Source organism: Ursus arctos, unplaced genomic scaffold (assembly GCF_023065955.2).
Source record: "Ursus arctos isolate Adak ecotype North America unplaced genomic scaffold, UrsArc2.0 scaffold_7, whole genome shotgun sequence".
Classification (NCBI taxonomy): Eukaryota; Metazoa; Chordata; class Mammalia; order Carnivora; family Ursidae; genus Ursus; species Ursus arctos.
Genome location: NW_026623089.1, coordinates 1,728,165 through 1,743,548, shown reverse-complemented (window position 1 = coordinate 1,743,548; position 15,384 = coordinate 1,728,165). Strand labels below are relative to the sequence as shown.

Below are 15,384 nucleotides of genomic sequence, written 5' to 3'. Positions count from 1 at the left end.
CCAGATGCCGTCCAGTGTCCACAGTGTCTGTGGCCACCAAGACACCTGCCCACTGAGGAACCGGGCGCCCAGCGCAGTCACTGAGACAGGACCTGAGATCCCCCACCCTCTGCTTACTGGTTAAATCTGCTCTTCGCTCAGTAGCTAGAGTCAAAACGATCCCTTTTCTTTCCACACCGCCTAACTGTCTGCAAAGGAAAGACTCAGGAGCAAAAGGCCTTGTCACCTACCTGTTCCTCTTGGTCCTCAGGTTCTGGTCTCCCCTGCCGTCCTCTGACCGCGAGCCGTCGCTGTGGTCGGCTGGAAGAAAATCAAGTGAATAAGGTTGGAGCGCCAGCTCCTATCAGTCTGGGAAACCACCGAGAAGCACTCACTTTCCAGCAGTCATCTGGGAATTAGGGACACAGAGATCAACCTCTGGGGCCAGCTCTCTCTTGGTGCTCCTTGTACCAGCAGAAGACAAATGGGATTTTCTTCTGTGCAGAGAAGGCATTTAGAGGCTGCTGCATCGTCCCGCAAAGCCAGAGGACGCGGAATCGAAGGTGGGCCTCCCCCAACCCCTCCCCAGGCACCTGGGGACGCAGGCCCCGGAGGAGCCCTTCTGTCTTGTGCTCGCAAATGGACCAGGAGACCCTGGTTCCCTCCTCTGTCCGCCGCCGGGAAGCATCACCCCTCCCCTGCACGCGGCATGCACTTCACTCCTGACTGCGGGTCTACCTCAAAAACCCAAATTGATTTTGAAGACAGGTCCCCTATTTCCATCCTGAGGAGGCTGGCCTTGTAAATATTTGATGAGCTTTTGGAATGAAAAAGTAAAAAGGTGCTTCACTGTTTCATATCTGTCTCTAAAAGGGAGAGAGGACAAATGAGGATCAACATGGTTCCAGAGCATTATTATCTCAGTCCTGACACGTGAATGATTTCCAGGCGCTGCCGGCATCACAATGCTGTCCTGCCCTGCTTCTCGCTCTGTAGCCATCGTGCCTGGGAGACCGCGTTCTCGTGCTCCTGTGCCGTGCAGGCAGGGGTGCAGGGGGCTGGGCTCTGCGGAGCGTCCCCAGGTCCCCGCGGCCCCGGCCCACCGGGCTGCCCCCGCCCCGTCCTTCCTGAGGCGGCTTGGCCAGGGGAACACCACCTCCAAGAACGCACCGTTTGGAACCCTGCGAAGCCTCCAATCCCTGGCTATTCCTAGGTTTGCTTCAAGGCTCAGCGTGGGGCTGGCAGCAAGATGCGGAAGTCAGGTTCCGGGAGCTCCCGTCTGCCCCAGCGCACCCCGAGTCCAGGCTCTAGGGCCCCGCCCACCCACAGCCACCCACACCAGGCCATGTGCACTCCCCCACCCCGGGACCCAGGGGGACCTGAACGGGACCCAGAACCGGCCACAGCCCCGTCCGCGCCATGTGCCCTTGGCACGGCCAGCAGGACAGCACCCTCTGGAAGACGCTCACCAGGAAGGCGGCCTCACAGACATGGACCATGTCTAGATGATCACGGCGCAGAGTGGGGCTCCTTGTAGCACAGGGTGTGGGGGGGGAGGGGTGGGCACTCGGGACGTCAGCTCAGGGGACGCTGAGCGTCGGTGGCCTCAGCGGCACCATCAGGGCGCCTCACACACTAGTGACACTCGGGCCGTCCTGTGTGCTGGAGGGAGCTGCTTAGCGGGTGCCAGTGGCAGCGGGGACACCAGGTGTGACACCCAAAACTGTCTCCAAATTGCCAAACATCCCCTTGGGACAGAAGCCTCCGTGGTCACTGAGAACCAGAGGAAAGAACATTCGTGAGAAATGAGCTCACGTGGGGCAAAGTTCACCTTCTTCACACCCCACACGCTCTTCCCACACGGCCCCTCCAGCACACCAGCCATCAGTCCCTGCGACACTGCTGACCCCCACAGTCCAAGAGGCAAGCTCCCCCCTCTGCTCCTGCCCAGATCTCCCCTTCTGGCCTCCCTGCCTCGATGACCCACTGGCATCCCAGCCCTGCACATTCAGCCCGGGTCCAGCCTGACACCCACCGTTCCCCGTCCCAGCCTCCATGCCCACCAGCATCCCTGCATGGGAGACGCCAGGACTGGAGGCTGGTCCCCCTGCCCCGTGCGCACTGGCCTCTCACGTGGACCCCACCTCCGCCTCAGACCTGACTTCTCTACCAAGCACCCTGCAGACAGCTCTCGCTGCACTTTCTAAATCCGTGACTTTGCAACAGACAAGTCATTCATGTAAAAGCTGTCTGTCCTGTTGCTCTTTAAGACTGGTGTTTGTGAGACAACGGGAAGAAGAGGCATCTTGGTTCCTTCCAAGGCACAGAAGACAGAAAGACCCCCAAGACTGTGGCTGCCCTCGGCAAAAAGAGGGACAATGCAGGGGTGCTCTCCTGCCTGGACAAGAGCCCCCGGAAGGCTCTCCTCCCCTAAGCTGGGTCAGAACCGGCCCAAGGTGGGAGAGCTGGGGCAGCGGACCTGTGGTACGGTCGTGGGCATTGGGATGAGATGCCAAGCAGAAAGCCTCCCTCGTTTTTGGGGGTGCTTTCCTGCACCAACAACCATGTCTCCAAATCTCTGGACGCCGACTGGGACTGGATGTGCAACAATTCAATTAGACTCTGATACTAACCGCCTGGAGACAGCGCAGGGCCCACAAGACCTGGGCATCCCTACTTCTGACCAACCCACTAGAGATCTGACGTTTGCTAGAACTGTCCACAGAACACAGGGTCACACTTTGTTTACTGGCTCAGAACTCACTCTTACTGGGCAGCAGGTATCCTGCCACATGGCCCTCCTCCCTGCTTCTTCTCCCTTCCCCCTGCCCCCTCCTCCCTTCTCCTCCTCCCTCCCCCCTGCTCCCTCCTCCCTGCTACTCCTCCCTCCTCCCTCCCCCTGCTCCCTCCTTTGCAGGTCCAGGGCAGGTGGCAGAGATGGGTAGGGGTATCAGCCTGCACTGGGGGCCATGAGGGAACTGGAGCAGGTGGATCTGGACCCTGCACTGTGGCCCCATGGACGCCCACTAGCTGGCGGCCTCCTGACACCAGAATCGGTCTCTGCGTTCTTTGCTCGTCTGCAGGTCATATTCACTATGAAAGTAGTGCAGAATTGTAGTCCGGCAGAGACAGAGCCTGAGCAGAGCTGGGCAGTGTTGCACGTGGCCCTGGAAAGAGGGCAGAAGCCTTGGTAGAGGTTGCTGGGCCAGGGGTCCGGCGGGAACAGGGATCAGTCACCCTGAAGGATGAGGCTCCTGGCCACCTGGAAAAGCTGCACTCATGGGGCTTCCCCACCCCCCTCAGGCTCCTACCCCCTCCCCAAGCCCCCCCACAGGAGACAGGGCTTCCCAGGTGGGCCCCCTTCCTGCTTCCTGGGGTGCAATGTGAGTGGCCCCTCCTCAGGAAGCCCCCTGGCGGCTGGTCTGGGGACGCACATTGCTCTGTCCACTCACGGCCTCTCCTCCTTCCCCAGGCTCAGGACACGGCCCGTCACTGCCATCACTGCCCATGGGCCGTCTGCTGGCTGTTGGGGCCGGGGTCCAGCCCCCAAGTACACAGTGACTGGTTTGGAAGGGAACTGATGTCCTCTTCCCTCCCTTCCTCCTTCATTCCTGGGTCTGTGCGGGGGTGATAGCTTGAAGCATTAGGTTCTGGGGGAAGCCACTCTGGAAAGTGCTCTCCATGCCTCTCCTGTTCCGCAGCTTCACGCAGCCCAAAGGCAGAGATGCGACACAGCCCCGTGACCATTCGGTGCGCGTCTGAAACCTGGAGGAGCCTCTGCCTTGTCGTGCCGGCCGCCGGGCTGCAGCGGGGGGTGTGGGGGGGTGGGTGTCACGGAGCATCCTGAAGACCCCACAGTGCCCAGGAGCCTGGCCTGCTCCTTCCAACCCAGCCGCCTGGCAACTTTCACTCCAGTTCATCAGGCCCCCTGCACGCGGCTTCCTGGACGGATGGCACATCTCCATGCATCTGCCAGATCTGGGGTCCTGGATCGTTCACTGTGCAAAGAGGGGGCACAGGCTGGGGGCCACTGGGTGTTGCCAGGTGAGCCATGCAGGTCCCCTGTGAGGGTCAGGGTCCCTCCCAAATAGCCAGGACGGGGGAACTCTGCATGGGGGGGGGGGTTCTCCTCAACCCTGATCCTTGGGACAGGTGATGCCCACCCTCGGGCTGCAGAGGACAAGTCACCAGGGACATTGTCCGCTGAGCCTGGACACCTGGTCCCACTGTAGCTCTGAGACCCGTGTACTCTCCCCGGGCAAACACAGCTTGGGAAAGCCAGCCTTTCACGAGTCACAGCTGTGTTTACTCACAGGGATGGTTTTATGTCCTACTTGCAAAATGAACATTATTACCAATGTACATTTGTCTTGAATATAAATGACTAAAATGTTTACAGAGTAACTGAAGCCAAGTGACGTCTGTGCACATCTGCGGCAGGTTGGGGACAAAGCGACTGAAAGGACAAGGTCGCCTGCACCTGACCATGGTGTGTCAGGCACAGGGAGCAACACATTCTCCAGAAATGCGTTCTTAGCACAGGCTCATAGCTCATAAGAGCCTGGTAAGGCTGTCCCTCCTCAGATGGGGAGTCACACCCACCAGGTGTAAATCCTGGGCGCCCCCCCCAACTTGATAGAAATGTGACCTTGGGCAAGTTAATTCATCAATCTCCTTTAATTCCTTCTTCTGTAAAATGGGTATAAAGCCGGTGGGTTGTAGAATGGTGGTCCCCAAAGACGGCCATGCCTGCTCCCTGCACCTGTGAACCTATTAGGTTCTATGGCAAAGAGGGGTCCAGGCAGATAAGCAGCTGACCTCGGGATGGGAGAGCATCCCGGGTCATCCAGGTGAGCCCCGTCCAATCATAAGGACCCTTCCAAGGGGAGGAGGAAGGCAGGAGAGTCCCAGAAAGATTTGAGGACGCGGTCCTGCTGCCTCGGAAGGGGGAGCAAGGGGCCTGGAGCCGCAGAAACCAGGCGGCCAGGACGCACGGCTCTGCCAACCCCACTGGTTTCACGCAGCATAACAGATTGGGGTCACGTTAAGCTAGTGAGTCTGTGATCATGCGTGACAGCAGCAACAGGTGGTTCACACGGGGGGCAGCCACCTGGTGAGGCTGTGCGGAGCTAAGTGACCAGGCTCCGTACCCCACTTTCCCTGCGGAGTTCCCTTCTCTCTCCCACCTCCACGGCTCTCAGCCCAGGAGCTTTCTGCCCAGAGGCAGGGAGGGCAGGCTGCAGAGCCGCAGGGAGATGCAGGGAAAGAGCGGAGCGTCTGACAGGTTTGAGGGCCCCGAAGCCGGGGGACACACGTGAGCATCCTGTCAACCCAGGAGCCAGCCAAGGCCCCCAGACGTCAGGCCGGGGAATGAATGCCAGCCTGGGGCCCGGCTCCCTGGTTCTCTTTAGCTCAGTGGCTATTTACTCCGAGCTAACAGCAGAGCTGCCGGAGCCGTAGAAACTCTGGGTGCGGTGTGAGGTAATCAGGAAATAATTCCGGCCTCCGGGTCTCTCACCAACACGAAAAAGAGCGGAAAAGGGGACTTTTCCCTTATCTGCTGAGTGACGAGGGGCTTTGCCCTTCTGCTCGATCTGTGTCCCGTACCATGAAGCTGCCTAGCAGCGTGAGCCCCCGCCCACACCCTCCGTCCCTTGCACACGAGCACATCGAGGACCGAGAGCCCCGACAGGCGGCAGCTACTTTATGAAATGCACTTCTTTCATTTCCTCTTGGAAAATAATTGGTATCAATTGGAAAGCTTAATTGTTCTATCTCAGACTAAAAACAGGTATTAATGTATTCAAATCCATAATGACTCGCAGTTGAACAAAATGTGAAAAACAGAATTCTCCACCAAGAACAATCTCCCCTAGAGCCGGTTCTCCTAGTAATTAGGGTCAAATCATTTGGCGAGCCGTGACGGATGCCGAGCCAGGGGAAAGAGTCGCTGGCCGATGGCGGGAGGTCATCAGCTCTGCCTGCTAATTGCTAGTTAATCCTCCAGAAACACCTTCTGCCCTAATTGTTTTGCTGCAAACAAAACAATTTGGGTGGGTGGCTCTCTGAAAATTAGAAATTATTCACTGAAATGTCAATTCTACCCTGCAACAAGAAGTTGAGAGTTAAGGTCATTTGCATATCTTTCAGATTCTGGTTAAAAAAAACCCACTCATTTTAAGAAAATCTCTTCCTCTTTCTACAAGAAGAAGCAAGGTTAAAAGTCGTTTTGTAGCTGCATGTAACGTTACTGGTAACATCTCTATCTAGGTAGAGCAGTGAGGGCCAGCCTAATAAGTTAATGGAAGACAAGTATCCTGATAGAGCAAATCTAAATTAATCAGATATTTCTGGTTGTGTTTGTGTTTGTTAGACTCAAGGCTCAATTCTCTACTTTTTTTAAGTATAAAGTGAAATAGAACGCTGATCTGCGACCCAGGTAATTCAGATCCTGCCGTTCAATTAATTAAACAACGAGGCCATTAGGCTGGCAGGGCTCTGCTGCCTTGGAGGCCTACTTATGCAAACCGAAACCTAAGCCCATAAATGTCTCAGGTTGTGCAATCAAACAAAACGCTAAGGAAGGCCAATCACAAACAGCCAAGCAGGCTCAAAGCTACAGCCAAGCCCACCTTCTCTGTATCTCTCTCCCCGGCTCACATCAGCCGCCAGGAGCTGCTTCCGATGTGGCGATGCCCGACCAGAGCCCGGTTTCTGCGCAAATAAACTCTGCCAAGTTTCATATACCTCAGTTTATCCTCCACCCTGTCCTCCACCTGCAGTCCTCACAAGCCCTGAAATGGCAGGTGACTCTGGGGAGCTCTGTGGACGCCTCTCTGTCTCTCCCAGACCTGGCTTCATTAGGTCCAAAGGAGAGAAGCCACAGGGTAACCATGCAGACTGTTAATGAGTTCCCTTCTCGTGCCTGCCAAGGCTTTGGGGAAAAAGAGGGAGGGAGGGAGGAGGAACAGCACCCAATTATGTATGAAGATGCAAGCTAAGGAAACTGCCTGCATTATTTCTTTTACCAGTCCAATCAAATCACAGCTACGATAACTGCACCCTGATCTGTCTCAAGGGACTGGGGGTCTCATGAAGCCCCGAGATGTGCAATGTCCTATTGTCCGTGAGTCGGGACCTTGGGAGATTGTTTTCTCCGAGGATTTGTTTTCAAACCTTTCAACAAAACATCCATTTTAAAAATGGACACCACTCAGTCAAAGGTGGAAACAAAATCACCAACCCAACGCTTACTGTCCCTGCACGCAGCTAAGTTCTTACAGATTCAACTGAATATGCACCGAAAGCATTTCTCGTCCCACCACGGGCTAACTCAGGCTCTCTGGAGAATGAAATAAGCATATGAAACCTGCCTCTCTCGATCTCGACAGACCACCACCAGCTTTGGAAAAGCAGCATTTTCCAGGCTCTTGGCACCGTTAAAAGTTAAGAAAACTTTCATAACACCGTTTTCTGAAGTTCCAGTTAAATGCCTCTGCCTTTGACTAAAAATGTGTGTGGATGCTGTCTTGCGTTGGCCCTCTATAATGGGAATAAAAAACAGCACTGCAAACTCAATAAAACACCCCATAAACGTAAAACAAAGCCCTGTTTTAAGGGGTCAAGATCCAGTGTCCTGGCCTCTCAGCCACGTGTGTGCATCTCGGGCAGGGAGGGCGCTCCCGACTTTTTAAGTGTCTGTGGCGGAGCCGATGCTCTTTTAACCCATGTGCTCAGGGAATGGGGCTTTCCCAACACCGCAGCTAATAAAAAATATATTACATCTAATCGGAGAGGATCCTGCTGGAAATGCTAACCGTTCTTCTCTGATTTCTTTGGGATTTCCACGGGTGTCTTCAAACACGGCTACCTTTCGGGCAAGTGCTCGTCCCCTGCAGCAGGAACGCGTCCTTCCCCCCACGCCTGCCCTTCCCTTGAAGTCAAGCACCCTCTGAATAAACAGTGGATGGGCCCCATCCACGTGTGTGTGAGGTAGGAGGACATACGCTCTGTTTGTGTTCACGTGGTCTCCCAAGTGGAGTTCATGAAACATTTGGAATAAAAATTAAATGTTGGCTAATGACCATGCGGGAAGCTTCCAGAAGCTGAGAGAATGCAAAGGCCTTCTCTGAGTTAACGACTTTATGACATGAGAAAAGAGAGCCCTAGCCAGCCCCGTGGAAGAAGTGTCTTTGGCAGAAAGTGCCATAAAAACTTACTAAATTCTCAAAGAGCGAACACAATTCTTAAAAATCAGTTTCCGGCATAACCAGGAAAAGCATGCTTTCCCTCCGCGTTCGTTAGGAACACACGGTGCAAACACTGAGGAGAGTGGAAGCAAACAGCCCCGTTGTTAATTACGTGTTGGCGCCTCCAGCTTGCGCTTGTGGGGTGGGTCCTCGATGATCCTGTTGAGGTCCCCGCGGTTTTTCAGGTCCATGGGCTTCTCCCACACGGACAACTGCATCGTCGGGTTGAAGAAGAAAACCCGGTCATCGCCCGTCCAGACCACACACCTGTTTGAGTGGAAAACTCACCTCAGTCCCCCATGAAGACATTTAGTTAAGAGATCATGGGCATGGGACCTAACCCCAAAACCCCTGGTGCCTGAAATCCACACGTTTGCAAAGGTTACTTACGTAACAGATAAATCATAATGGCCGTGTCTGGCTTTTTAGGGGACCTTACAGAGCTTTTCCTATTTTCCCATTGGATTAACAAGTAGATATTCTCCTGACTGTCCTTTTACTAGGTAAGGACACGAAGTTAAGCAAAGCAAGCAGCTCGACAAGGTCCCTGGAGGTCCAGGCTCTTCCTGGCACGCCAGCCGCCTCTGCTTTGACCCTGCGCTCTGGGACACCTCTGACCGCCCACCCAGGGACCACATCATTTGGAAGGGGCTTCCTGGTAAACATTCCCGATTCACAGGGTTTTCGAGGCATATCCTGCATCCGAGATCTTAAACAGGCCGCTGTGATGAGCAACTCTGGCCCTCATTCTCTGGTTTGTTTCTAGAAGAACAAAGAATTAAGCTGTGTGTTTTCATAAATAGGAATCTAAAATCTCCAAGCAGAATAATATGCTACTTTAAGACCCCGTCTCTGTGGAAGGTCATCAGAGAGGAGAAAAGATTAAAAAGAAGTGAAGAAAAACAAAAGAAAGGCCATGATCTGTTCCTAAGAAGTGTGAGTGGGTCTGTAAGGGTCTGCGTATAGACACCTGGATCCGGCTGCACATTGTCCCAGACAACGCAGCCACTAAGGCCACCAGCCTGGCCTCTGGCTCTGTCCCGAGGGTGGGCCCAGGATGGGGCAGAGAAGCAGCCCTGTGCTGGCACCAAGGCCCGCTTCTGCTCTGGGCTCCTGGAGTTGCCCCTTGGGCAAGTCCTCCCCGTCCCTGGGCCCCAGCATCCCACAGCAGCCTCCCAGAGCCCTGAAGCCCCAGGGTTCCCGGACTCCAGGCCCTGTGGGACTGAGCGGGAAAGCCCGCATGTGCTGAGACCCTCTGGCTATTAACTGTCCTCTGAGGGGGGCCCTCTGACCGACGGGGAGCCGCCTGCCAGGCCCTGCCTTCGTCCCTGATGACCGGCTGCTCCTTTGACCAGCCAGCCGTGCACGGCCATCTGCCATCAGGACGGAGCCAACCACCACCAGCCACTCCGCTCTCACAGAGGCTATCCCTCTAACCTGAATCGGCATACTCGCCCAGCCAGACACTTCCCACAGGCCGTGCAGAGGGCTCGGGGGCTGAACCCCATGTTCGGGGACTCTGAACAGAACAGGCTCCTTCCCAGAAGTGATGCTGAGATGGTCTGTCGGATTTAGTACGCCGGCCTGGCCAGGTTCGTGGGTGTGGTAGAAAGAATAAGGGTCCCATAACTGTCCATGTCTTAATCCTTGGAAGCTGGGAATGTGACTCCCATGGCAAGGGGGGCTCTGCAGATGTGGTAAGTTAATATCTTGAGAAGGGAAATGATCCTGGATTGTCTGGGTGGAAGAGGGAGGCAGGAGGGAGTCATGGAGGAGACGTCATGGAAGCAGAGGTCAGACACACACGGGGGTGGGAGAGGGAGGCGGGAGGAACCCACACTGTGGGTCTCAGGGATGGAGGACTGGCTAAGGAAGGCAAGAGGCTCCAGAAGCTGGAAAAGGCAAGGAAGAGACTCCCCTGTGGAGCCTCCAGAAGGAACACGGTCCTGCCTGCACCTGGATTTCAGTCCCATGAGACCCAGGTGGGACTTTGGACCTCCAGAATTATGAGATGCTAAATTTGTGGAGTTGAAGCCTCTGGGTTTGTGGCAGACTGGTCAGTGGGGCTCACCTGTGGCCCCTCTCTGTCCTGGGAACCAGCACGAGGACCCGCCTCCAGCCAGCAGTGACCCAAACCCCACGCACTGGGCCGTAGCGCACTGGCCACCGCTGGCCTTGGCATTGAAGGTGGAAGAAGACAGTGACCCGCCCTCTGGCTGACATCTCCTTCAGCTCTAGGCTTGTCCTTGACCTTCGGGTGACCTTGGGAGCTTCCCCTTGTCCAGGTAGCCTCAGATCAGGGGAACTGGCCTCAGATCACCTCTGGGCCCTCCCACCTGGCTCTGGGAGGCTGTCCTGCCCACGGAGCAGCTGGCCTTCTGAGTGGTCGACTGAAAGTCACTGGTTTTCCTAAGACCCATGCAGGGTGCTGGGTCCTGAGAACATTCTGGTCAGCAGCGAGAAGGGGACAGGAGAATAAGCAGCTGAAGACGAGTGAAGATATCCACTGCCCCCGGTTTGGACAAGCCCACGTCCTGTCACGCAGTGTCATGGGGCTTAAGAGAGATGGGGTTCCAACTCTGGGCCCCAGCTGCCACTTACAGATCTTATGTTGACCTGACACTACGCTGCAGGGAGGCCGGTGGGGCTGGGCGGGTGGGTCCCTCAGGTGAGTCTGGGCAGTAAGTCTGGACAGGTGGTCGAAGCAGATGGGTGTGGGCACCTGAGTCTGGATGAGAAGCCCAGGCAGCGGGGTGCAAGCAGGGGTCTGGACAGGAGGCCTGGACAGAAGGGTCTGGCGGGTGGGTCTGGGCAGCCGTGCAGCAGGGAATTCGGGACTCTGAGGATGCAACCCCCGGTGTTGGGATGCCTGGTGTGAGAGGGATCCCTGGGTTCCTGGCCTCCTCTAGTGGAGAAAGGGAGGCAGGGGCTGCCCAGGTGGGACCGACTGACCTCCAGAAAGGCCTGTGGGACCCACCTGAATTCCTCCCAGTGTCTTGGTTTCCAAAGAAAACCAGGGATCACGTCAGCAGGGGAAGTCGGCTCTCTCGAGCGCCAGATGCCGCCGCTGAGGGCTGCCCACCTGCTGACCGGGGTCCTCCCTGCTGCCGCCTCTCCTGTCCCCAGTGAAACCCTCGCCCTCGACACTTGAAAACACGTCGCCCCACGGCAAGCCCCCAGGTCTTCTCCCTCAGGCAGACACGGTTCATTCTGTCACTAACTTTCCGAGGGACTTTCCCCCTGGCTCCAAGCGCTGCTGTTAACTTAAGGAAGAGACTTCACACCTGGGGACATATTTGGCACCCTTCTCCCCAGATCCTGGATCAGTCTCCTGTTTCGGGGATGCACTAACTCTGTCAGCTCCTGGTGCTGAGGCCAGGGACACTCCTCTAGCATCCGAATCACCAGAAAAGCCAGCACCCGAACCACCCTGAGTATAGGCGGTAATCCTCGCCCCCTGCCTCCATCACTGAGCTTCCAGAGAAGGGAAGAGAGGAGCTAATTAGGCACTTAATCGGGGATTATTACCAGGGAGAGAGCCCAGCGACAACAACTAATGTGGCACACATTCCTATCCAGGCTACGAAGGACCCAGTTCCAGTGCCATAGGGACACGTGTGGATTTGAACCAAAGAGCTGGTGGCATGGTAAATAAACGTGATCCCCACGAGAAATCTGCCCACCCGCTTGTTACGGTTGGTTTCAACGAGATGGAGCCAGCTGTAACATGCAAGATTAATTTTATGCATCATTTCATGCACATTTTAAGTAATACGTATACGCTCGCCTTCTTTAATCATGCTGCATAATATCTGGAGAGCTGCCATGTTCCCTCTTCTCTAACTGTCCCCGTGTCCCAGAGGATGTAATTAGCACCTCAGAGTTATTTAAGTCTGGGACAGAACATCCACACTCACACATGAAGATCTGGACCCCGTCGAGTAAAGCTGAGCTGGCAGCTACGGGGCACTCCAGGGGTCCCAGGGGCACCTGCGGCAGCGGATCCCCAGGGCTACACTGTCGTTCCAGGAGTAGGGGACGTGAAGACTCACACTGGGCCCCTCGCTCTCTCCACCTGATCTGTTCCCCCTGCATGCCCGTCCCAGGAGGACTGTCCTGAGGGGACAGAGCCTGACGTCCTCTGGGTCTCCCCCCATGGCTGAAGGCTCTGGACTCATAAGCAGGGTCTGGGTGCCCTTTACTCTTCCCCCCCGTCCTCACCCTTCCTCCATCTCAGGAAGGGCTGGCCCGGCAGCACGCAGGAGCTCTGGCTGGTGCGCAGGGCGGGCTGGGCAAGGAGGCACAGATTCATGGAGGAGAGGGTAAAAACCTCCCTCCCATCTTCCCTCCTGGGATGGTGCAATTTGCAGTAAGAAATACGTATTTGGTTGTGTCACTGTTTCTGACACAGTGCTCCTAAAATCCCTGGGCTCTCCTAAGACATGAGAGCAGAGAAAGAAAGGCGGGATGGGTCTCTTGCTACGCGCATCACAAGCCCTTTATGCCTATGAGGTGACTTAGGGCAGCACCCAAAGATGGGGGCAGGTGGCCAGGAGAACCAGCCATGTGACTAGAGGGTTGGAACTTTCAACCCCCTCCACCCCCCCCCCCCCACCTCAAGGGACGGGACTGGGGGCTGGGGGTTGAATCCATCACCAAAGGCCAATGCCTTAGTCACTCCTACCTACATAACGAAGCCTCCGTGAAAACTCAAAGGTGGGGGAATCAGAGAGCTTCTGGGCTGGTGATCCCATGGAACTGGGGGAGAGTGGTCCCCAGGAGAGGGCGTGGAAACTCCTCACCCACTTCCCACGCCTCACCCATGCATTTCTTCCATCTGGATGTTCCCAAGTTGTATCCTTTTATAATAAACTGGTAATCTAGTCTTCCGAATTCCATGAGCCGCTCTAGCAAATTAATCCAGCCAGAGGGGGTCGTGGGAACCCCTGATCTATAGCCGGTCGGACACAAGCAGAGGGGACAGCCTGGACTTGAGACTGGAGTCTCCAGTGGGGAGGGGGCGGTCTCGGGGACCGAGCCCTTGACCTGCGTGCGGGGTCTGAGCCGTCTCCAGGTAGACAGGGTCAGACTGAGTGAACCAGTAGGGCATCCAGCTGGTGTCGCAGAAGGCTTGGTGTGGGAGGACCCACAACAGGTGGTGGTGGAAGTGAGGTCGTGCATGGAGGCTTGAGAGCCCAGGAGACTTGGGAGGTGCTTCTGTTAGCACCTCCTCAGCCGTTCTGTACCCCCCACCCCGGCTGCAGCGCCCACCCCCACGACACTTATTCAGGGAAGAGCTCGGGGATGGCCAGCCACACCTGCTCCTCCAGATGAGGACACGGCCGCCCGCAGCAGCGACCTGTCGTTGTGGGGACATGCTCGTGTTGGTGCGCGTGTGCTCAGCTCTAGGACTGGTGGCCTTGCTATCTCTTGTGAAGATCGGTCAGGCTGGTGACCTCACAGTGTCACTCCAGACAGAAGATGGTCCAGATGCTGGGATGCATGGGTGCCACCTGGGCAAAGGCCAGGATGCTGAGGGCGCACGGCCCGGACAACTGACAGGGGCGGCTCAGCGCCCTGTGTCCACGTTCCTGGGAGAAACGGGGCCCCTGCCCCTCCCTCGGAGGGAAGGCTGCTCTCGTGGGGATGAAAAGACAGAAGCCGGTGGGAAAGGCGGGGATGGCGGCTTCTGGGCCCTGTCCTCCCCCTGCCGAGGTGGGGCAACGAGCCGCGTGTGCACCGGTCTCTGCCCCTGAACGCAGCCACGTTAACACCGCTGCGCAACTCCTGAGAGCAGCTACCTCTCTGTCTTTGGTGACCGTGTGTAAATGTATTTCCCATTTTCCAACGAGCAGCAGAAAGGCGCTGGGCAGCCATCCGCAGAGCTGGACTCCCGCTCCGGAGTCCTGGTCCGCTGTCCGTCCAGCCTCTCGGAGAGGAGACGCGGGCCCTCAGGAGGCTTGCTCTCAGCGCCCACCGAGGCCCGGGACCGGCCCGCTTTGTCATCCCAGAGCAGCGGCCGCGACGGCTCTGGGCTTCGGGGGACTCTGGCTTTCTGGAGAGTCACGGTGTCACCTCCGCCCCGTGGAGTCCACCGGAGTCTGGCACGGGCGACCGCAGGGCCTGCTCCCCGCGCCGGGTCCCGGCCATCGTGTCCCTGCCTGGTCAGACGACGCGGGCGAGGGGCTCCCCACACCCATCTGTGCCGCGGCAGGAACGCGAGGCCGCCTGCAGACTCATCAAAGTGGGCGGAGAGCAGAGCAGGGACGGCACAGCTCAGCCCCGTCCCAGGGGCTGCTTGCTGGGGAGCCTCTCAAATGGTAGCCTCCCACCGCACCCCCTCTGTCGGCAGTAACTAAGCCACTCTGACATTTTGCTGAACATTAGAATCCCCTCCCCAACAAGTAACGTCTCACCTGTCCCTTCCCTGACATAATGAGAGACTCGATTATGCTAAGGGGACAGAGTGACATTTGGCTTCTCTTCAGAGATGACGTGCGTGGGCTCCAGGCTCGGCCACCTGCCTGCACAGAGGACTGCGCGTGTCCTGCCACGTGACCTGCCCAGCATCCTCTTAACTGCACTGTCCAATTACTTTGCTCCTGTCAAACATCAGCCACACCTAGTATGCTTTGGGGAATTTTCCTTTCTTTCTGGAAAAGTTCTACCAACCTCACACAAGAATATATTTTTTACATTAGTTATTTTAAAGTCAAATGTGTCCACCACCCATATTCAGAGAAGTACAGAGAACCTACTTTTAAAACTTCACATTCAGTGGATTAATCGTTATAAGTGAATAGGACGATGCCCTTGGTGGGTGGTAAGATGGCGAATAAAGTCAGAATAAAAACCATGCTCTTAACATAAAGTCGGGAGGAGCGGAGGGTGCACTTGGGGCATTGTGCCTCTAGGCACCTGTTCAAAGGATGCCCTCCCGCACAAGGCACGAGGCTACGCCTGCTGCCGGCTTCTCCGTGGTCATGCTGGGCCCCCGGCGCCAGCCCCCACCGCAGCCACGCTGGCAGCTCCCCACATGCTCCTGCCAAACTGCCTCCTTCCTCACGGCAACCTCACGAGCGGGCCTCGCCGCGAGGCGGCACCTGCTGGCTGGCGGGGTCAGCTCGAGCTCTTGCGGGTCCCGAGCACGTGCTCA

General features: G+C 56.5%; 1 protein-coding gene across 1 annotated transcript in view; it reads right to left on the bottom strand.

Moving 5' to 3' along the window:
- The window catches only part of TCERG1L (transcription elongation regulator 1 like), a 177,911-nt gene that overhangs the window by 39,838 nt on the left and 122,689 nt on the right, over positions 1 to 15,384 (bottom strand). Inside the window, exons 7-8 of the mRNA XM_026494420.3 lie at positions 8,341 to 8,495; positions 231 to 300 (exon numbers count right to left, since the gene is read on the bottom strand). Coding sequence (XP_026350205.2) covers positions 231 to 300; positions 8,341 to 8,495 — 225 coding nt within the window. The remainder of the gene's footprint in view (positions 1 to 230; positions 301 to 8,340; positions 8,496 to 15,384) is intronic.